At 42.8% G+C, this 24,038-nt stretch overlaps 1 protein-coding gene across 9 annotated transcripts in view; it reads left to right on the top strand.

The window, feature by feature from the left end:
- The window catches only part of LOC121652909 (phosphodiesterase 4D interacting protein), a 112,980-nt gene that overhangs the window by 76,274 nt on the left and 12,668 nt on the right, over positions 1-24,038 (top strand). For 6 of the 9 annotated variants that reach the window (XM_042006034.1, XM_042006033.1, XM_042006027.1 and 3 more), the window contains 12 exons: positions 745-893; positions 998-1,232; positions 1,351-1,579; positions 2,081-2,197; positions 2,611-3,070; positions 4,382-4,617; positions 4,717-4,765; positions 17,550-17,809; positions 18,357-18,488; positions 18,595-18,789; positions 20,882-21,169; positions 22,088-22,219. In XM_042006034.1, the coding sequence (XP_041861968.1) occupies positions 745-893; positions 998-1,232; positions 1,351-1,579; positions 2,081-2,197; positions 2,611-3,070; positions 4,382-4,617; positions 4,717-4,765; positions 17,550-17,809; positions 18,357-18,488; positions 18,595-18,789; positions 20,882-21,169; positions 22,088-22,219 (2,482 nt within the window). The remainder of the gene's footprint in view (positions 1-744; positions 894-997; positions 1,233-1,350; positions 1,580-2,080; positions 2,198-2,610; positions 3,071-4,381; positions 4,618-4,716; positions 4,766-17,549; positions 17,810-18,356; positions 18,489-18,594; positions 18,790-20,881; positions 21,170-22,087; positions 22,220-24,038) is intronic. The other 3 variants (XM_042006028.1, XM_042006029.1, XM_042006032.1) reach the window with 3 other exon arrangements.

Here is a 24,038-nt window from a genome sequence, read left to right as displayed (position 1 = left end):
CAGTGCAGGACGATACTTGCACTTTTTAAGATTCCCTACGTAAGAAATTCGTTAAAAACAAGTGGAGAAACATTCATACCAAGTCGCCCATCAAGTAAAATAACCCTCTAAGGTGCCTCCGAGTCCAGCGAAGTCAACGTCATCTCTGGAGCTCTGGTCCAGGTTAACATGCAGCTTCTTTTCTGCTCAGTCTAAAGGGACATCTGTGAACTGGATTGTAGAGATGATGATGGTTTCCCTGGTAACCCTTGTTCATGTGGTTCTATCAGCTGGTGATGATGATAAGACTCTTTGTCTTACACGCTGAAATCCTGTCAGACGGACTGAATATTTTAATGAGGGAGAAATATGAAAATCACAAAGTTTTCTTTCCATCTTTGCTCCTCTTTGTTCTAAGTTGCCCTTTTCTCAACTTTTGGGGAAAATGCTGCAGGCCTGCAACACAAGAAATGAGTTCACAAGACAAACATGAAATATTTTGGGTTCGTAGGGTCTGAAATAGGTAAAAATTTAAAGGAAACGTAAAAATCTATCTATCTATCTATCTATCTATCTATCTATCTATCTATCTATCTATCTATCTATCTATCTATCTATCTATCTATCTATCTATCTATCTATCTATCTATCTATCTATCCATCCATCTATCCATCCATCCATCCATCCATCCATCCATCCAATTAATTACTGGGGGCTTTTGGTGTCAGTCCTTACATGTCATGTGGCATGTTTCTGTGTGGCAGCGTCGTGGAGGGAAGGACCAGCAGCTGGACGGTCAGAGTCTGACGGTGGTCAAACAGCTGGTGGAGCAGAAGCAGGTGGTGGAGAGAGAGCTGGGCGAGCTGAAGGTGCAGCTGGAGAAGGCTGGATTCTCCTCACTGTCCCAGATGAGGTCAGTTTTATCGTGATTTGGACCCATACTATGAATCTAAAAGTAATGTAATTCTTTTTATGGCCACTAGAGGCCTTGAACGTTTCCTTCTCTCTGCTTTAAAGGAAAGCTCTGTTCAGTGTGCAAGCAGAGAACGAAGACTTGAAGCGTCAGCTGGCCGAAGGTTGGCAGCCTAAGAGGAGGATGCTCGAGGGTGAGGAAGAGGAAGAGGAACTGGATGTGACTATAGAGGAAGAGGAAGTGGAAGAGGAAGAGCAAAGGTCTGAGCTGTGGGATGCCTGGGATGGAGAGCTGTCTCTGGCTCAGTCCAAAATTCAGAAGAGTGATGAACAAACCAAGGTAGGAAGACCAGGACAAGGAGTTCCCTGGTTTGGTTGTTTTTTCTCTAAAATGTTGGATTGGATTAGAAACATTCAGGGGGAAATGGTCAGGATGTTTTTTTCTGGGTGTGAACCAGGATGTTGACCAGTCCGGTGTGATGGCGGTGGGTCGGCAGCAGAGCGTGGCAGCGGATCGGCAGCAGAGCGTAGCAGTGGGTCGGCAGCAGAGCGTGGCGTCCTCTGTGATGTCTGAGAAGACGGTTCGTTTGCAGCAGAAGAGCAAAGAGCTGCAGGAGAGACTGATGGTGTCTGAGGCCACAGTTCAGGCTCAGGCCGAGCAGCTCAAAGACTACAGAGACCTGCTGAGTGAGTGGACCACGTTACTCCCATCTGACATGGCCACTCGTTGTTCTGTAATCTGTTATTATATTATATTATATTATATTATATTATATTATATTATATTATATTATATTATATTAATTAATTGAAGTTCAAAGATATTAGAAGTACAAAGAATTAAAATGTTAAGTATTACAATTATAGAAATATAAATTATAATTTATAAATATAAAAAAGATTAATGTCTAAATATTATTAATAAATATATTAATATTAAAATATAGATATATTTAAATATTATATGATAACTTTTCACAGAATTTTCTTAAATACAATCAAACCTTCATTGTGTCAGTTTTTAAATAATTTAAAAATAGAAACAAGTGCAAAGAAAATATATTCAGTCTTTACTGACGTCATCATGTTATAAATGCAGATGAATGAATCAGGATGAAGACTGTGAGAGTTGTGAGATCCTGTTTCAGCTTCACTTACATGAAGCTGCTGCTTCTTCTGTGTTTGCAGCAGAAACAGCTGTACAGCAGGACAGTAAGCTGGTCCAGGTGGACCTGCAGGATCTGGGCTACGAGACCTGCGGCCGTAGCGAGAACGAGGCCGAGAGGGAAGACACCAGCAGCCCAGGTATGTCTGACTCCAGCTGGTTGTCTCCAGACAACTTGCAGAAGGTTTGCAAGCAACTTTACAGCAGAAAACAAATAAAACACTGAAACATCAATCAATCAGTTTTAAATCAAGTTTTCAGTAAGTGATCAACCATATTTGATGATATGAGTTAAAAATGAGGTAAAAGTTGAAGTTTGGGAGGATTTTCTCTGAACATTTCTTGGTGTAATAGTGTGATGGAAACTGCAGAGGGCAGCAAACATACATCTGACAGGAAGGTCAGACCGGTTGCGGTGGTGTGTTCAGCAGACACTCACTAATGTAAACCTCAGTGACAGATCAGGTGGTTCAGGTTCAGCTGAGGATGATGAGGAAGTTAGCTGTCACCTGAGTGATAATGTAATGAAGCTTGTTGTACGTTTACCTGACAGAGTTTGATGATCTGGAGATGTGCACGTCTCTGGACTGTGGCTCCCAGTGGTGGCCCACCAGCAGCAGCAGCTCCACCAAAACCACCACCCGCAGCTCTTGTCACGGAGACGAGGTCAAGTCTCTTCAGCGCCTGGTGGAGGACCTTCGCTCCCAGCTGTCCCGCTCTCAGGGAGTCATCCGCGGGCTGCAGAGCCGCCTCCGCTCCCTCTCCACCTCCAGCGACTGCGGACCCTCCACGCCCCGTAAGGTCAACTGGTCCTTCCAGGCCTCGCCCTCACAGAGCGGGGCAGAGGAGGATGAGGGCTGGCAGTCGTCTGATGGGGCAACGCTGGCTTCCCCGCATCACCCTCACCCAGACAAGGGCCTTGAGAAGCTTGCATCGCGGGTGGATGCCCTGGAGAACCAGCTGAGGAAAGGTGGAAAGAAGACAGAGGAAGGGAGGTCTGACACCTGGCCGGGGTGAGTTACTACACCCATAAATCAGGACTTTCTGGCTCTCACCAGGTGCCTCATCTTAAAGCTTGCATTGGAACAAAAACTGGTGTACGCCAAATATAGTCGACTTTGGGGTTTCATAAAAACCAAACTTGACTGGAAAATGTTCCTGCCTCCATGGCAACTCTGACCCTCCCGATGCGTCAGTACATATTTATCTTATGAATTAAACCAAATGACTAAATTACCGGTATCATTATCATTTGGCAGACGCTTTTTTTCCAAAGTGATTCACAGTTCTGTGATACGAACTTAAGTCTCCCACTTGGCAGACGGATGCTGAGATATCCAGCCGTAACCTCCGATGTCTCCGGCGTTTCTTCCCTTCTGACACTGTGATAACAGCATCTCCACCTGCTGCCTCTATTCTGTCTTTCTGACACAGTAATGCCCACGCCGTGCCCACCAATTAAACATTTTTACGTTTTCCATCGTGGTCCATCAGGATCTCTGTCTCACATGCCAAAAAATTAGGCTTTTTCGTTCTTTTTCCCTCCTGAGCCATCATTTGTTTTTGTGCTCAGCATTTCCATTTTTCCCTGCGAACGCCATCTGTAGTTTTATAACTGAGGCCCCTGGTCTTCAAATTCATTAAATCTCACCTCAGATGAACAACACATGACATTTTTACACTATGTCAGCATCAGGTGAAGTTTTAACACACAGAGGTAAATGAAATCAGTGATACAAGGAATGTCTGCTGAAGGTGGCGGACGGTCGCGCTTTCCTGTTAAGTTAGTTTGGATTAAAGTAAAAACCAGAGTAGTTGACGATTATTAGACAGCAAAAAGTTGCTGATCTCGGATGGAGATTTGATTTCCTCGTTTGTAAGGACTGAGATGCAGTAAATAAATGGACCATCCTGGTGTCAATGCCTCTTTAGATTAAATCTTTTTTTAATTTGTATGGAGTGTAAATCCTTGAGATTAACATTTATAAATAAATAACTGAAAAGGTCAGAAATCCCGCTGTTGATGGAGCTGATTGATTGCTAACACCAGAACAGGACCTCCACCGGCGCCCTGCTCCTGATTGATTTGGTGTGTTGTACAGTTACTCACTGCAGGCCTTTAACACCCTGTAACTGTCAGTCAGCATCAGGACTAGTTAATTAAGCGTAGCCGGCGGTGTTTTTATGTAAAGACTGCCTGACAGTCTGAGCAGATTAACTGACTCGAGGCCGGGGCCTGCTGTCCTGGTCTGCAGAGTCAGAGGGAACTGAACGTAAACCCTGCTGTAGTCACAGCTTCTGTGTTTGACTCGTTTCTTGTTTAGGAAATTCGACACTCTGATCCAGGCCCAGGCCCGGGAGCTGTCCCACCTACGCCAGCGGCTACGAGAGGGGCGGGGCGTCTGCAGCATCCTCACCCAGCACCTGGGGGACACCACCAAGGCCTTCGAGGAGCTGCTGAGGGCCAACGACATTGACTACTACATGGGTCAGAGCTTCAGGGACCAGCTGGCTCAGGGCAGCGCTCTGGCACAGAGGGTCAGCACAAAGATCAGCGGACGTGAGTCATTCTGAGTATCAGAAACGAGTCAGCCTGACCTGCAGGGGGGTCGTGGAAAGTTCAGGAAATTATTAATTCCTATTGTTTGTTTTCCAACAGGAGACCATTACAAGGATCCAGATGAGAAGACGGAGCTGCTCGCCATCCGGTCAGTGATCCTCACCTCCAACCTCGTGTGTGTTTCCTGTCTGGTTGCGTGTTTGTGGCTCTGAATTTTAGGCGTGGAGTCGATGTCAGCGAGTGGAAATTATTGGAGTGTGATGCTGAGCTGATGCTTGCACCTCAGGGCAGAGTTATCAGATGCTCAGTCCACGATAAGGTCCAGCTGGCCAATTAATCACAGACCTGATGGTTTGATTAATGTTTGCTGGATAGAAAATCCAACAAAGAGGACACAGATGCTCGTCCTGTCCAGGTTTCAGTCTGCATCAGGTCACTGTGTGCTTCAGGAGCTTTAACTCAGGCTGCAGCATCCTGAAACATCAACCAGACCGTACACGTTGAGCAGGAGATTTTGCAAATTTCAAACAACAAATAATAATTTTTCTCAGACTCGGTCGTTTCTGATCTATCAGCCATCCAATCAGAGCACACTGGACTCTAAAGGAGGCGGGGCTTAAAGAGAATATTTCAGATAAAAGAAGGAAACAGTTTCAGTCCACAGCAGGACACAAATGATGATGAGATGTGGTAACATTAAAGCGTGTAAATATATTCTAACACATGTAAGAACCAGATGTCTTTACAACATAACACATATAATAATACCGAGATAAAAACTGCAGGTAGACCAACAAATATGGCAAAACGAACACAGACACAGATCATTAAAACAATCTGGACTTAACTTGAATCTCCAGTAAGAAAGTGTGTTTTCAGGTGGCCTTTAAAAGTGTCCACACCTGATATGGACGGGGAAGCTGTTCCAAAGTTTAGGAGTGAGAACTACAAAGGAACAAGCCAGAGCAGAGGACTGGAGGAATGGAGGACTGGAGGACTGGAGGGATGTGGTCAAATCAGCATCTACCTGTTAAAAGCCCAGGGGCCAGCTGGAGACGACCAAAGCTGGATTTTTTTCATGCCTTTGTAAAGGAAGTTACAAGAAACAGAGAAAAATAAAAGCATGAATGACCCTAGTGAAGTAATAAAAAAATAAAAAGGTTTCATCCTTGCAAGAGTTGCAAGGTCACTGAAGTTCAATGTGAGAACGTGTTAACCTGGATCTCCAAGCTTAGATGCCTGTCAGACTCAGTGTTTCACGCTGTGTGCTTCACAGCCGAGATCAGCAGCAGTAGCAGGGAAATAGTCCGAGGGTCCAATAATTGAAACCTCTGTTTTTTGAGGTTTAATTTAAAAAAATGATGTGACATCCAGACTTCAGCATCCTCAGGACAAGCTAGCAGATGAGTTATTCGTCTGCTTTTTTTAGCAGAAGGTAGACTCGAGTATCATCAGCATAAGAATGGCAGGAAATGCTGTAGCTGTTAAAAATAGTTCTTAGGGGTGGCAACAGTGTGTAGTAGAAACAGTAAAGGAACAAGAAAGAATCCCTGAGGAACTCCACATGACACCAGGGCAGAAAAACCATGACCAGTACTAACTGAAATACTTCTACCAGTAAAATACTGCTTAAACCAGTACAAAACACTTCAGATAAAGTTTATCCTGTAAATAATCATGAAAACAGCACCTTGATGATAAATAAGGAAATTATATCAGATTAATATTAATAAACAAATAAACAACTTAATGGTGTTTTTCAGTAAATATAGAAACATCCATGAGCCTTAAGTTCTCATGTAAAGGTTAAATAAATTGACCTCTTCTACCTACAAGATGCTGTGAAATCCCCACTTAAAAAGATTTAACTTGACTATTGAAATGCATTCTTAAATAAAATAAAATTAAAAAATAAAATATCTGTTAAAATCACATTTTAACCCTGTGGGATATATATATATATATATATATATATATATATATGCTTTGGAGCCCCAACCTGCTGGGAGGCCGGGAAGATCACAAGCAGGGATGGGATGCTGTTTATTAAATTACCAGAACACACATGCACACCAATCAAAAGTGATGGAAGCTCTTTCTCTGTATAAATGATGTGCTACAGGAGATCTGAGGACGAACGTGACTCATCACAGCGGGACGGAGGCTCAAACCATCTCAGAGCCACTCCCGCATCCCGTTTACTCTTCTGTGATATTCTCCTTAGTGATTTTTCTCCTTTGTTTAACCAGATAAAACCTCATTAAGATTAGAAACCTCTTTTCCAACAGTGAGCTGTGCGCCCAAGTGTCTATAAAATATCATGAAACAAACGTCAACCATCACACACAACAAGTAAAACAGATGTAGCAGCCGACATCAGCAGCATGACACATATCATGGGATAAATTATGCAGAGACATTTAAAAGTATTCACATTGATCAAGGTAGTTTTGCTCTTAAGTCACTCAAATCAAATTTTATTTATAAAGCACTTTTCATACAAAATGCTGCATAAGTTGTGTAAAAGAAATCTTTTCATTTGAAATCAGTAAGTTATTCAAAGTGGAAGAAGCAGCATACAGTAATGACTGGATGTTTTAATTCAGGAGTCTCCGACCACCAGACGCTCTGGAAAAAAAATAACATCCTAAATATTCAGTGTTTATATATATGGGACAATAAATGCAGCACATGTTGGTGTTGCTGTAGTTTGTCACGTGTCTCTCAAAAACGTGGTGATTTGCAGATGTTTATTCATGCATAGAAATGGCGTGATGTGTATATAATCAATCACATGACCAGTACTTACCAATAACTCACTGATGTGATGTCTCAATGTGCTAATTATCTGTATAGTAAATTGGCTGATATTGACCGCCAGTGTCCCCCAGCAGCAACGGTCTGCAGCATGTTGTCAGCCGGTCATGAAAGGGACAGAGATACGCTCCAGCTTGGTAAGACACAAAGAAGGGAGGAAAGAGTGAAACGTTGTTTATTCACCAATAAAAATCCCCTTACTGTGTTTCACCACGAAGTCATCAGAGCGTCTTCAGCTGATCAGTCACAGAATAGACACTTAAGTCATTATCCAGTCATCTTAATCACATCATTCATTATACAAGCCACTCCCACCTACACACCACTTCTCTTTAAAATGCATCAATGAAATGATCAGTCTCATGTCAGAAAGTATGCAAGACTGAAACCATCATTACGTCCATGTGGGGTCATGGAAAAGATCCAGTACAGCTCACTTCAGGCCAGATCACCTCCTCTTACATGACTAAGATGCACAATTTTGAGGAATTTAAAAACTACTTGAGTGGTACTTCAATGAAATGAACACTACGACTGTCCAATAGTTAAGAGTTTTAATATAAAAACTAACTGATATGATGATAAGAGAAAGTTATAATTATAAATGTTCGTTAAAAATCAAATTTATAAAACTGGCCTGTCTGCCACATGTGGAGCTTTATGTCCTGCTGCTGGCCTCAGCTTGCTCCACGTCTGGGTCTGTTCGCTGGGGGAGCTGCTGACGTCACCGTGTTATGAAACCAGAAGTCCCATGGCATCACCGCACTGCAGGGCAGAGCCATGATTGGGCCACCCTCTCCGTCCGATCATGTTTTATTCAGGCCAGTCGTGACCAGCAGTGCCCAGCTGCTGCATGAGCAAAGACCTTCGCTGTCCGGATGATTGGTCAGCTAATTAAGCAGACGGCAGAAGGCCAGAGAGACGATGAGGGGACAAAACAAGACACCTAGAAAAGGACGAAGTTATGCAAGAGCAACAAAAAAGTCCTGCTGTAGAGCTTAAATAATCCAAAGCATAAAGAAGAAGGATCTGTGTTTACTTCACCTGATCTGTGTGGTGGTGATTAAATATGTTAAATGCCAGTTTAAAAAGTATTAATTGATTAATGCAGAATTTGGATTCTTAAATTATTTTTGTCCCATTTGCAAAAATGTCCCCATTACCTGACAAATACAGAAATACAACAACTGCATCAGAACCAGGAGGCGTGTCTAACGGCTGCCAATCACTGCCACTTCTGCAGTTGCCATGGTTACCAACCATGGCACGAGAACGTTATCATCAGGGCGGGCCTTAGAGGCAGAGCTGAAGCACAGCAGAGAGGGAGGCGTTGTGGAATTCTCTGTTTGTGCCGCTCGTTCACATCCAAACTGCTGTGCTGTCTACATGTGAACAGGATAACCACCTTCATGTGGATTTGTTCCAGGATTTCAAGCAAAATTTCTCACAAAAATATCACAAAGAACCAAACTGTGAGGTGGTAACACATGGCCAGGCAGATTTTCTACCAATGTTTTTTCAACTCCTAATCCAAATTATTTAGTGAGAGTGAAGCAGAAAAGTAAACAGATTAAACCATCTTCCTAAAAAAAATCCCAGTATAAACCAGTCTGTAGCAGCTGAAGCTTTTCATTTTTATCCATGTTTCCACTTTTTCCTCATTTCCAGTTATTCCTGCTACTATTTACCTGCTATCCTCACTAAACCAACTCCAGCTCAGCTGCTTTGTGGCGCCACCGTGCATCAGAAACGTCTTCTTGGCTTTATTCCAGCCATAGAGGAGCATTATTTTTCTTCTTTTCACACACACATAGAATTTTCTGCTCACTGGTTGATCTTTGGCTGCTCCTGATTGGACGTTACCATCAATCTAAGCTCTCTGATTGGTGGAAAGTCTGACAGGAAGTGGCTTCATCATCATGTCCAGGTCTAAATAGAGGTCTCTTAGCAACATAGTAGTGATGGTGATGTTTTTATGATGAAATGTGATAAATAATGCTGTTATCATGGATCAATGTGGATTTACCAGATAGAGTCTCTGAATAAAACTACATTTAGTGGCTGGATTGTAAACGTCCTGGATGAGATAGAAATGTCTGGAAAACTTCCGTAGATCATCTAAAGGGCAGCTATCCATCACATTTACCCCACAGAGCTGCACTCTACCGCTCTTGAGACACTGGTGATGATGGAAGTGATAACACTCGGGGTTTTAGGAGTTATGGGATGAGAAGACTTGTTGCTGCAGGTCAGACAAACAGGACACGCAGCACCTTCCCACATGGCTGTGCTGTTAGACCAGCAACACTGCATTTCCCACAACCATCCACATCTATTCCTGCAGATTTTACGGGCTGTGGAGGAGATTGGCTGCACTCCACCCATCAGAAATATAAAATCTGTAAAACATCTCTGATACTTTGGTCCCCTAGTCCAACATGAGGTCATGAAAGAGTTCCCCATTCCCCGGAGAACTTTCCTCCGTTCATATTTATCCTTCATAATCTGCTGAAGCTTTCAGATTATTGCTTTCCCAACTGGTGGAACCATCTGAAATGATTATCCACAGACCTCAACCAGAATATTTTCTATTTTCTACAAATATGGCTCATCTGGGTCGCAGCTTGTGGTGTTTGTTTTTTCTGGATGAGCGAAGAAAGTCCTGAAAACACCTTTATATCACAGCTCTCTGATTCACAGAGATATAGAAAAAGGACTCAGTGATGCATCTTACAGTTAAATCTGTCACCAGAAAGATTTAAAAGGCAAAAAAAAAAAAAGCTCAAGTGTGTCCTGGATCAACGTTGTTGGGCAGAAAAAGGTGAACCTCGGTACATGACGTGGAGCTGCTCCTCAGAGACAAACCGAGCAAAGCCTGCAGGCATCTGACGCTGTTGCAGCACAGATGGCCGAGCAGATGTGACGGAGAATTAGTGTTTTTCTGCAACAGAGTCGGCCGGTCTGCACAGTGAGCATGACACTGACGGACCGTGACCTACTGTTGGTGTAAACAGGGAAACACAGCGGATTCTGCATCAGGAAATAACAGCCGTGGTCTCTGCTGCAGTTACAGCAAATCTTTCTTTGAAAGCAGCACAGTGTCACAGAGAAGGAAACTCAAGTTCATCATGTGATTTATCTGATGAATACAGAAGCAGAAATGTTTGTTTAGGCACAAACAGTTAATACGATAAATAATAACGATCCCAAACTAACCTCACACCCTGGTTTTATCACTGATACCTTAAAACTTTCAGATTATTCTCAGTTTTAAAACATTGTGAAGGTGTTTCTCAGAGAGCAGTTTAAACACTGAATTCTGGGTGAATTATGAGGCGCCCATCATGATGTTTGCTGAGCAAACGTCATCAGGAAGATTCATCCTGAAACACAGAGTTCATGTAAAAAAAATGTGTTTTTCTGGTCCCAAGTCTGATAGTATAGATAAAAACTAAATTATTTCTAAAATATTGATTAAATAAGAGTTTTTATTTATTTTTTCTTATTTTTTTCTGCTTACAAAACAAACAACCTAATAGATTTTTTTCCTTGTTAACAAAGAAATTTTTCTCCAGCAACAAACATTTATGATTAACAATTTTATAATTATTGTTTATATTTAATGCTTGATTATTAAATAATAATAATTAATGATTAGTAAATAATTATGTAGTATTTTATACTTGTAATAATAAAACTTTATTTTTACAGCACTTTTCTAAGAAGTGTTGCACAGTGTTAAGTAAAAATATCAATAGTAACAACAATAATAACAAGGTATATATATATATATATATATATATATATATATATATAGATACACTACTGTTCAAAAGTTTGGGGTCACTTTGCCATGGGATTCAATAGGGAAATGACCCCAAACTTTTGAACGGTAGTGTATATAAATTTGTGTAGTTAAAATTGTTGGTAGTTGGATGTTAACCTGCTGTTAACTGAAGCAAAAATAAATAGAAAAATAAATTACAGTAATTTACTGTTAAATTAAATCATAATGTAAAATACTGACAACTTGTCTGAAACTATTTTACTTTTATATTTTTGTGAATTGTGACTCATTGTGTGGAAAGGTGCTCTGGATGTTTCCATCTGATGGAGGGATGCTGCCATGAAAACAATCCTTGATTCTTTAGTAGAAGAGCTGGACCAGCTCAGACCTTCACGCCCTACCACCATCAGTCAGTGTGGACTAAACATTTATCCAACCTTAAACCTGCTTAACGGGTAATAAAACCGTACGAGCGTGTTTTTAGTTTAGCACGTTTATTACATACAGTACACGCGTGTGAGTGCAGCTGAGTTCCTGCTGCTCCGAGCTCGGGGCGTGTTGTCAACATGGTCTCTAATCAGGTTAAGTTATTAAGACCAGGAACGGGGAGGGAAATGGGTCAGGAGGAGCTAAACGCAGAGAGGGGGGGAGAACGTGAGGGATGGAGCTGGGCAGAGCGAGCATCACTTTGCTTCAGCGTATCAGGAGCAGCGCATGCTGCCAAACATCCAGCAGGGCTCCCAGCTCTCTTATGTAAGATTTACTCACCATAAACCTGGATTATTTGATTCAGGGACAGACGGAGGCTGCTGCAGCTTTGACTTGCTTCCCTTTTATCTGTAAGAATCAGCCTGAAGCTTTTTTATTCCATCTGGAAAAGAAGAAAACACGGCTTTTATTTGAGAATCCACTCTCTGGAAGTGGAGGTTTCTGTGGATGGACAGATGTGGACTGAAAACACACAAACAAGCAGAAGGAAGAGGAAGTGCTGCTTTGTGAGGGATGCTCCGTTCAGCTTCTCCCTTTCTCTGATGGCTGGTGGAGCGTGAACATACAACCCCCGGGATCTGGACATCCGTTTCTCTCTCGTGTCTTTCTTTCATCAGCACATCTCTGCCTTCGCTGCTGCTGTCAGTGCTGTCTGGAGTGGCTGTAAGAAGCTCTTCTTCCAGGGAATTATTCAACATTTCAGTGGAATAAAGACTCATTCAGGCAACTCATTCCCATTAAAAACTATTTCATTTAAGGATTAAAGGCGTTTTTCATTCCTCCTTTTAATCTGAGCTGCACTCAGGATGGCTATTTGCTTGTAGTTTTCCTCCTCAAGAGAAAACATTTGGGTTACCACCTGTACTCCCAGCCCATACACTCCATCTGTGTGTAGGTGTGTGTGTTCGTTGGAAGCTGTCCATCAAAATCCATCTCCCTTGGAAGCCTAGGCCTAATCAGGATTTGCTGCGCTTTTCACCTGATCGCCTTCGTGCTCCCTCCATCCCTCCATCCCTCGCTCACGCTCTGCCTGCCGACTGTATCTTCTGCTACACTCGCTAGAGGGGGTCAGGACCTCGGCCGCCGAGCTGATGAAACGCTCGCCGTTTCCACTGGGACAAGCTGAGCGATGGATGGGCTGTAGCCGGGCGGAGGGAGAGTGACGGCGGAGGGATGGCTCCCCTGTGGAAGACCATGCTGTCGAAGAGTAGCCCGCTGTACAGAGATGCTCTGTTCTCCTTCTCCCTGTGGGAGTGGAAGGCTCAGGAGAGGGAGCTGCTGCTGCTGAGGAAGCACACCGACAGGGAGAGGAGAGCCATGCTCGCACAGCTCGACAAGTAAGACCAGATTTGATCATTTCAGAAAACAGAACCTCTGTTTCTGACAGGCTGCGGGCACAGTGTGCTACTTTAAACCAGTAACACATGGGTCGTCTATCAGATATGACAGATGAGTTATGCATACATCACATTGGCTCACACACTCCGCACACACTCGCTATAAAGTATGTCAGAGTGGGAATCATTCCCGACTGCATCTGCGTCATCCCATTCCTATCGTCCTAATCCCAGCTGCAGCCTCTTTCAGTCACCACCACCCATTATTTCTGCAGCTGAGACCATGCAGGCTGCACTCTGCAGCTTTAATGCAGCTTCACAAATAAAACACATCTCAGCCTGGTTACAGGAGAAAGAAAGAAGATACTTCATAATGCTTAGAGACCATGTTCTTCTGCCATGTCTTCATCTCTATGTGGTGACCTTTTAAAGTGTCTTCATCAATAGTCCTGCAGCTTTCTGAAGGTCTGGAGATTATGTAACCTAAAACAGAAACCGTGATAGGAAACCAGTTTAATATCATGCTGAACTGTACTGACACTTCGATAACTTTAATTTGGTGTCTCTGCTACTGTTTTGTTCCCCTCTTTCTGGTCTGTTACTGAGCTGGTTCTGAACCCTTAAAGAACTGGTTTGCTTTAAATGCAGAGAGAACCATGAAAACCTCCAGATCCAGTCCTCATGTCTTCTTCTCTGACTTTGTTGTGATCTTCCAAAGGGGTCCTAATCAATAATTCTCCAACTTTCTGAAGGTCTTTCAGAGTTTTTGTTTTGGACATTTTCTGTTTTTCCCTCATCTCCAGTCCAGTCCTGGTGGTCCGGTCCTGGTACCAGACCAGTTCCAGTCCAGTCCTGGTACTGGACCAGTTTAATTTAAATAAACCAAAAAACAATAAGAACAAATAAGAAAGACAAGTACGACAGTTTAACTGAAGGCACTCATAAAACAAAATGCCTCACTAAAACAAAGTCATAAAAATCAGACTTGAGAAAATTACAAAAACAGGTGGTTTTTAAATAAACAAGGACATGAATAAGTAAAATAAAATAATAAAAAAAATAATAAAATGAAGTAGCCTAAACAAAGTGAGATGATTCAGTTAAAAGCTAAATTAAAAAGGTCCTGAGACTCTTTTTAAAAGCATCAACAGGCTCTGCAGCTCTGAGATGAATGAATGAAACTTTATTGTCATTGCAACAAAATTTTTTCCAGTACAAACCTGTCCAAGAGTAGACAACAACAACATCTAAACATTAACAGGATCAGGCAGACTGAGGCAGAGATTTCTTGGCAAGCTGTTCCATAGACGAGGGCCATAACGGTGGAACGAGGCCTTGCCGTTGGTTTTAGTCCTGACTTTAGGAACAACCAAAGAGCCGGTACAAGAGGACCTCAGGGTCCACAAGGGCTCATAATTTAAAAGTACATCAGATAAATAGGAAGGCACGAGACCACTAAGACATTTAGTAAGACATTTCTAATGTGTGGAATAAAATCCAGCTCAGAGTCGAAAAGGACACCCAGATTTCTCACACACTGAGAAGGTTTAAAATGTTGTAATTTTGGTTAAATGATTTCTCTCTTGTCTTTAGGACCGACAAAATTAGGAAATTCTCTGTAATCCATGTCTTAATAACTAAAACACAGTTTAAAATTACATTAAGTGGCTTTATATCTTCAGGAGACACAGCGATGTAAAGCTGTGTATCATCAGCATAGCTGTGAAAATCAATGCTATGTTTCCTGATGACATCCCCAAGAGGTAACATGTACAGATTAAAAAGAATTGAATTGAAAAATGTAACCTTGGGGGACCCTACATTTTATTTCATGAATTCCTGAGGAGCATGTTTCCATACAAAATTGTCGATCTATGAGATAGGAGTAAAACCATTTAAGAACAGTACCTGAGAGGCCCACCAGACTTCTGAGTCTGTGTAATAAAAATTATTAATTCCCAAATAGAAATTCTAAAGGTTAGGTTTAATATATCAAGCTTGTGATAGGAAAATAAATTGTTAGAGAACTATTGGAGTTTAAGCTGATATTAATTATTACATTACTGTTCGTCCGTGTGTGTGTGTATCTGTCGGTGTGTGTAGGTGTGTGTGTGTTAGAGACTGTATTGATTTAGATGACCTTAACCTCTGTGTGCCAACACATCAGTATTAATTAAATCAGCCTTAGGGAACACAACACTTTGTTTGTCTTGTTCCTTTACCTCTCTGTTCATTTTCTTCTTTCCTTCACTCATTCTATGTCAGAGTCAATGTTATCTATGTTTGCATTTTCTCCCGCTGAGTGATCCAATGCAGTGTCATTGATGTCACTAAGAAGCTTCCCTAAAGCAACGCTATGCAGTCAGCAAAGCAGGCAGGTGACTCACACACCTGCTGCAGCTCTACTTGTTAATGCTGCTGATCCACTCAGTCACAAGCCAGCTGCTCTATTTTCACACTGCAAAGCAAAGAAAAGCTTCTATCAGGAATATTTTATATGGAAGCTGAGAGCTGCCATGCTCGTCTGTTATTCTTTTTTTAATCCTTGATTTGAAAGAGTTGATTTTCTCGTTATCTTGATATAACGAAGTTTGTTTTCTCAAGATAATGAGATGATTAAGGTGGGCTCAAAGTTAGCAGAAACTGTTACACCCTGTTTCATTGATTAAAATAGACTCCATGACAGCTGGGTGGAGGGGCTACAGCAGTGGTTGGCAAATGGTGGCCCATGGGCCAAAACTGGCCTGCCGCCAATAATATTTGGCCCGCCAGATTTCACTGAATAAAATAAAAAAAACCAAACAAACAAAATAAAAAAAAAAAAAAACACAGATTGCAAGAGTTACGTGTCAAAGTGCAGAGACATGGTGGTGTTTACAGCGCTGTGGTAAAAGAATAGCGTGGCCTCTTTAAGAGCTGGAGAGGAGAAGAGACGTCGGAGCAGATAAAGCCGCCATGAGAAACTTCCTGTTTAGGGTTGAATGTTTTGCTACCAGCTTTAGCAAAAAACACCACACAGCTCTGCTTGTTATAGATTATTCATGTGTCAGCTAACCCTGAAGCTAGCTGCTGCTAGCTACTGCTGGGTAAAGTGAAGGGAGCTAACCCTGAAGCTAGCTGCTGCTAGCTACTGCTGGGTAAAGTGAAGGGAGCTAACCCTAAAGCTAGCTGCTGCTGGGTAAAGTGAAAGGAGCTAACCCCGAAGCTAGCTGCTGCTGGGTAAAGTGAAGGGAGCTAACCCTGAAGCTAGCTGATGCTAGCTACTGCTGGGTAAAGTGAAGGGAGCTAACCCTGAAGCTGGCTGCTGCTAGCTACTGCTGGGTAAAGTGAAAGGAGCTAACCCTGAAGCTAGCTGCTGTTGGGTAAAGTGAAGGGAGCTAACCCTGAAACTAGCTGCTGCTAGCTACTGCTGGGTAAGGTGAAGGGAACATTCCCTGAAGCTAGCTGCTGCTAGCTACTGCTGCGTAAAGTGAAGGGAGCTAACCCTGAAGCTAGCTGCTGCTGAGTAAAGTGAAGGGAGCTATCCCTGAAACTAGCTGCTGCTGGGTAAAGTGAAGGGAGCTAGCCTGAAGCTACTTTAGCTTCTGCTTCACCCAGGAGTAATCACCTCTCTTCCGCCTTTTGAGCTTGGTTTGGAGGTTGAAGCAGAAAAGTTTAGCAGCTTTTTCTGTCTGAGTTTCCCCCACAGTTGAGGCAACAGTGAAGGTTAATAAACCTTTAAAAAATGTTGCTCTTCAGGAGCAATAAGACCATAAGGAAAGATGAGGAAAATAACTTGTATTGTTGCTGTGAGCGTCGTGTTTAATTCACCAGATTGCACATTAATTGCCCCAGATTCAATCCTGAGGTCTCCCCGATCCAATTTATATAATTCTGGCTCACCAATCAGTTGGTCAGAAAAAATCTGGCCCCAAATGTAGTTACCAACCCCTGAGCTACAGTTTGTGTGTAATTCTGTGACTGAGTGATGGTTAAACTTAATTATCAGACACATGGCAGGCTTTGTCAGACCTGACAGAAGTAAGCTTCTGAGGCATTCCAGTACAGAACAGCTTGGTACTGGGATGTCCTGTGGACTTACCAGTTGAGGTGATGGGAGAGAAGAGGATGATGGCTAAGCTCTCATCCATGTTGAATGACAGCCCACCACCCCATACCCCAGAAAGCTCCTTCAGGGACAGACTGCTGCACCCAAAGTGGACGTTTCGTCCTTAAACACCTCATAGCAGCTGTCAGCATGGTGGTTGAGGGATGATGATCTGGACACCTTGCAGTCATTGAGTGGACCATGAACTCCTCTGGACACCAAAGAATTTTAGAGTCAGATGCGAGTCCATCTGTCTGACAACAGCAGGTTTTTCTTCTGTAAACAGTTGGATTTACCTCATTTTAAGACGCACTGAAGTTAGCTTAGCTAATTTTAGCTAATTTTAAACTCAGTCTGATTTTATTGATCGGGAGACATGAATAAAGTGTGTGTTTCTGAATGTTTGTGTGGCCAGGCTAAGTAAGGAGTTGCAACAGAAAGACAAGGTCATCGAGTCTCTCCGCGCCAAACTCAGCCAGCATCATCATCCTCATCGCTCGGACACACCCTGCAGCAGCCATGCCCTCTCCGACACCACTGACCAATCAGATCGCATTTCCTACGTGTCTGATGAACATGGATCCACCAACGAGGACCTGGAGTTGTGTTCCGATGTGGACGGTACCAGTGAGCTCGGTCAGGAGGAAACAAGGACTTCTGCAAGAGTCAGTGCAGGTAAGATGACCCCCAGGCCGGATCTAGAAGATTCTGCAAGGGGAGGCAGAGGCTTTGGCAGGGTGGCACGACAGGGTGTGATAGAGTTGTTACTAGCAGGTCACATTTGAGCATGTTTTGTTTTTGTTTGTTTTTGAGGACAGATTAAAACTAAAGTTTAGTTGTGCTCCACTATACTTCACAAACAAATACTAGTAGCATTTCTAGAGCAGGTGTGACCCGGTACTACAGGGTGGACCTGATAACGTGGACGGTGAGTTTAGAGTTTATTTTTACTGCTGCCAAAAACATACAAACAGTCCAAACAGAAACTGTGATTTTCTATCTCTTTGCTCATCCTGGTGGAGACAGACAGTTGTTGGTGAAATATGAACAGGAATTATTGGGAACTACTTTCAGCAGCAGATTCATCTTAACTTGGTGTTCTTTGAGTAGAAGTATGGACGTAGGATAAGATCAGACTTCTTTTAGGTGACACCTGCAGTGTTAGTCTGTCTGCAGCATCCATCATGTTCTTCAGATGACAGCAGGCTCTTTTCATTTCTAGATTGTCACTCTCACCACGGCGCCTTGTCACGCCACCCATCTGTCCCGTCATCCATCTCATCCCACCAAAGCTGTCCCAGCATGCACTGCCCCAGCTCGCCACACAAACCCGCAGATGTGCAGAGCCAGACAGGTAGGAGGGAGCTCTAAACATGCAGCTTCCTTCACGTGGTGGAGACTCTCAGTCTCTGCAGACTTCACCTTTTCAGTGTCTGTCTCCTCTCCTTCTTTTCTCCCAGCTCCAGTCTTGAGCTCTACTCCCTGTCCCCTTCCACCTTCCTCTTCCTCCTTCACCCAAAGGGCCTCGTTGCCCTTCCCTCCTCACCCCTCAAACCTGCGAACCCGTTACCAAAGCAGCAGAGGGGTGGGTTTCTCCCTGGCTGAGGTGCACCAGGAGCTGCAGATGTTGCAGAAGCAGCTGGGAGACAGAGCTAGTGCGTTGATCCGACTCTTTCTGCTCGTCTTTCTGTAACCGAGTGTTAAACTTAACAAACTAAATGTGTTTGAGTGTGTGGCATGACAACAAGCTCAGCACAAACACAGAAAATCACTTCACTGCTGAGGAATGTTTTTCTATCTGCGCTCTGCCTGCAGAAAATCTAGGTTTTAAGCAACGAAGCAAACGCACGCAGAACACGAAATTCTTTAAAACCAAACGCAAATCACTTAAACTTTAACACAAATCCCAGACTTTCTTATTTATGAACGGGAGATTTCCTCCATCTTTTCTTGAGATTGATTCTACCATACAAGCATATTTTGAACACAATTTACACTCAATAATTCCTGAAGCTTGTTTTTACTGCATGAGAGAGCATCCGGTAAATAACCTGAGAGCTCACACTAGCACACACCAAACTGATAAATACTCGACAGGCAACGTTATTTGCAAACACTTTCCCTCGTCCACATTTTGATCTTTTAGGAAAAATCTCGTTTCATACGAGTCGTATTGAACCAAAGGAGAGACTATATATAAAGCTGTTTAACTGTAGCTTACAAGACTCAGTAGATAAAATACAGACATGAAGGTCAGATGGATCTAAATTGTCCCAATTTCATGGAATGACTTGGTGGCACCACAGATTAGGTTTATGGGGATTAATGACTGCTTTTTAACTTCACAAGTAAATGTAAAATCTTCCATTTTTTATTCTTCATCTAAGGAAACAAGGGGCTTCAAGAGACAATAAAGAAGCCTTCAATTCAGGCTCTTAGGATTAAACAAAGTTCTAGTAGAACTTTATGATCTATTCTTTAAGTGAATTATATAACTGCTGATAACATTTAATAACAAGTTCCAGCTTCCCACCTCTGTAAAGTTAAAGCAGCATGATGTGATGGGAAGGCTGGAAATTCCTCACAACCAGAACTGTGATGTAACAGAACCCGACAGATCCAAATGGGTGGATCGGTGGATGAAGGATCTTCAGACTGAGGCAGTTTTAAACTAAATGAAAGTTATTCAGTTACTAGTCTGTCGAGATGCGTTAGACATCCCCCTTACAGAAAGGCTACATGTTTCACATGTGATCACATGTAGTTTTGCACATGTGAAACATATTTTGCACATGAAACAAAAAGTTTCACATGTGGTGGGATTCATATGTGATTATATAGGTTTGAGATAGGAATGAACATGGGTTTCACATGTTATTATCATGAAAATGTAAAACATTGGTTGTGTTTTGATGTAAAAAATATATGTTTCACATGTGCAACCTCATATAGGTAATATGTAGAAAGCTTACGTAGCATTCACATGTTTTTATATAGTTAGCACATGAGAATTTACATGAGATTCACATGTTATTACTGTGAAAATGTTCCAAAACCTCATGTTTCCCATTTACCAAATATATATTTGACATGTGCAAACCAGGGGTGGGGTGGCATGTGAAACCCATGTGGTTTTTCTGTAAAAATGTTGAGAAAGGCAAAAGTTTCAGAGTAAGTTAAGGTTTGATTTTGTTTTGATGAAATTTCTGTCTGAAGTTTGTTCAGAGCTCCAGCGAGGGAATCACTGGGAACAGGTTTATAAAGCGATTATACCCAATGAAAGCAAACAGCCAGATTATCTCAGGACTTTGTAAACCTGCTTCTTGTGCTGAGAAGAACATTTTGGGCTGTGTGACTGTTTCTTCACGAACTGGTTGTGATTTAATAATGATTCAAATCTCCCGACCGCCTTCGCTTCATCCGCCTCGTCTCTCTCGTACTTTCTTTCTCATTACATGATGGTTCTTCACATGATGCTTAATGAAGCCGAAGTCCAGCTGGAGGAGAGTTTGCTGTGATCTGAAATTTCTGATGAGAGTTGAAGCTCTCAGAAACTCCAAACCAGACAGATTTCATTCGGCTAATTAAAATACTTTCCAAATGTCAAGAGAAATCCACTCAGCTATTCAGTCCTCTCCTTCCTCTGAGTCTCACTAATGCACTAATACTTTTTTTATTTTTTTGATGGCCAGTAATAATCCGTCAAAGGATACTGATCAACTGTGTTTACATTTCCCTTCTCTACAGGGTTTTCCACTCCCCAGTCCAAACCTCTTCAGGGATTCCAGTTTGGCCACCAGCAGCCGGCAGATTCCTCCGGTTTCCTGCCGTTATCCTACCGGAGTTTCCAGCCTTCTCCCTTCACCAGAGCCATGAGTAGCAGCAGCCTGGATGCCAGCTTGGCCATGAAACCAGGGGCCAGCGTGCTGGAGAGCAGTGCATTGTGGGATATGACCTATGGTACCCGATCAGCAAGACTTGGAGCAGACCTGTCGTCCGGATCGTCGGGGTATCAGTCAGGGACAAGCCACACAGGTTAAAGAGTTAAAACCTAAAGATGTGTAATCTGTGATGTTTCAATTTCAACCCCAATTCATGTACAGAATGTAATTATCTCCAAATCTCATCACGAAAACATAAACAGCATGTCAGATGATGTAACTGAGACATTTCACCATTTGATGGAAAATATGAGCTGATAGTGAGTCTGATGCAGCAACACGGTGTAAAAAGTAGTTCCAGGGTGATGTTCGGCACGGTGGAAAAAGTAGTTCCAGGGTGATGTTCGGCATGGTGTAGCATCCACACTTCTTTTAACAACAGCCTTGTCCATGCACACAGAGATTCCTTCTGGTTCTTTTGATCTTTTAATGATTTTTCACACTATAGATCAGGGGTGGGAACTCTGGTCCTTGAGGCCTGCTGTGGTGCAGGTTCCAGGAGTTTCTGGGTCCAACACACCTGATTCACTTTAACAAGTCATTGTGCAGAACTGGATAAGCTGTTGGATCCATTTTCTTTGAATCAGGTGTGTTGGAGCAGGGAAACATCTAAAACCTACAGGACAATGACCTTCCAGGACCAGGGTTTCCCCACCCCTGCTGTAGATTGTGGCTCTTCTAACATCTTCAAACATTTTTTGGAAATTGTTCCACAGTTTGTCTCAGATTGGTGAACCTCTGTCCATCTTTCCCTCTGAGAGACTCTGCCTCTCTGAAATGCTCCTTTTATACCCAGTCATGTTACTGACCTGTTGCCAGGTAACCTGATTAGTTGTCAAATGCTCCTCCGGGTGTTTCTGATTTATAACAAATTACTTTTCCAGCCTTTTGTTGCTCCTGTTCCAACTTCTTTTCCTCCAGTTTAAGAAGTCAGATGATGTTTGAACTGGTCTGATTGCGGGAGAGCGTCCGTGATGTCAGGTCAGCCCCTGAGTCTGTGTTTGTGATGCAGGTTCAGACCTGATGAAGGAGCACCTGAGGGAGATCCGGAGCCTGAGACAGAGACTGGAGGACTCCATCCAGACCAACGACCGCCTCCGGCAGCAGCTGGAGGACAAACTGGCTCACACAACTGCAGAAAAAGGTCCCACACACATAAAAAACACAGAAAACCCGGTCAGATTAAAATGCTGTGTCCTCATCTGTAGGGACAGAACTTTATGGATTACAATGATAAATATATAAATGATTAAACATATTTTATTATATATGATTTAGATATAAATATAAATTTAAATTTAAAAACAGACAACACCGTATTGCAGTGTGGGTGTTCAACAGGTTCCAGTTACACAGAATTTAATATGATGGTGCAGACAACCAAATATGTGACGTCTCAATAGGATTTTAGGAGGTTAACCCTTTCACAGCCTGCTCCACGCTTTGGCTGAGCACAAATTTCAGAGGCTACACTGAGTTTAATCAAAACGTTCTGGAAATAAACCGCGTGAGCCATCTCTGGTATGTAATGTCTGAACTGTTTGGGTTCCCACTGTTTCAAATTTTGACCTTTGTTGAGTCCAAATGACTAAATTTAATTCCTAAATTTAATTTAATTAAGAATAAAATTATTTCTAGATATGACAGAATGTCGTTCAGGACCTCGTTCGTTCAGTGATCCAGCCTGGTGTGACTGCATATGTTTGTTTGCACCAGAATGTGAAACTATGAGCTAAAATAAATCATGATAATGTCACAGTGTGTTAGAGAAGACCTCAGTGCAGACTCACTGGAGAGAAGCAGGAGGCCATGAAATAAACTTTCTTTTAACAAAAGCAGGTTTACAGCGAAGTCGGGGTCAAAAAAAACAAAATGTAAACGTGTTTCCACAGTTTAGATGAAAGTTTTGCTCTAGAGAACTAAAAACATTCATAAATAAGATGCAATAGATCCCTCTACGTCATCCAGGAAAGATTTCATCTCTGTATCAGTTCCTAATATCTGGAACCATCTGCTTCTGGACCGGCTCCTGATATCTGGAACCATCTGCCTCTCGACCGGTTCTTGATATCTGGAACCATCTGCTTCTGGACCGGCTCCTGATATCTGGAACCATCTACTTCTGGACCGGCTCCTGATATCTGGAACCATCTGCCTCTGGACCGGTTCTTGATATCTGGAACCATCTGCCTCTGGACCGGTTCTTGATATCTGGAACCATCTGCTTCTGGATCGGCTCCTGATATCTAGAACCATCTGCCTCTGGACCGGTTCTTGATATCTGGAACCATCTGCCTCTGGACCGGTTCTTGATATCTGGAACCATCTGCTTCTGGATCGGCTCCTGATATCTGGAACCATCTGCTTCTGGACCGGTTCTTGATATCTGGAACCATCTGCTTCTGGATCAGCTCCTGATATCTGGAACCATCTGCTTCTGGACCGGTTCTTGATATCTGGAACCATCTGCTTCTTGACCGGTTCTGATATCTGGAACCATCTGCTTTTGGGCCGGCTCCTGATATCTGGAACCATCTGCTTCTTGACCGGTTCTGATATCTGGAACCATCTGCTTCTGGATCGGCTCCTGATATCTGGAACCATCTGCCTCTGGACCGGTTCTTGATATCTGGAACCATCTGCCTCTGGACCGGTTCTTGATATCTGGAACCATCTGCTTCTGGATCAGCTCCTGATATCTGGAACCATCTGCTTCTGGACTGGCTCCTGATATCTGGAACCATCTGCTTCTGGGCCGGTTCTTGATATCTGGAACCATCTGCTTCTTGACCGGTTCTGATATCTGGAACCATCTACTTTTGGGCCGGCTCCTGATATCTGGAAACATCTGTCTCTGGACCGGTTCTTGATATCTGGAAACATCTGCTTCTGGATCGGTTCCTGATATCTGGAGCCATCTGCCTCTGGACCGGTTCTTGATATCTGGAACCATCTGCTTCTGG

Source organism: Melanotaenia boesemani, chromosome 14, assembly GCF_017639745.1.
Source record: "Melanotaenia boesemani isolate fMelBoe1 chromosome 14, fMelBoe1.pri, whole genome shotgun sequence".
Lineage (NCBI taxonomy): Eukaryota > Metazoa > Chordata > Actinopteri > Atheriniformes > Melanotaeniidae > Melanotaenia > Melanotaenia boesemani.
The sequence above is the reverse complement of the archived record's forward strand: the minus strand, read 5'-3'. Positions and strand labels throughout refer to the sequence as shown.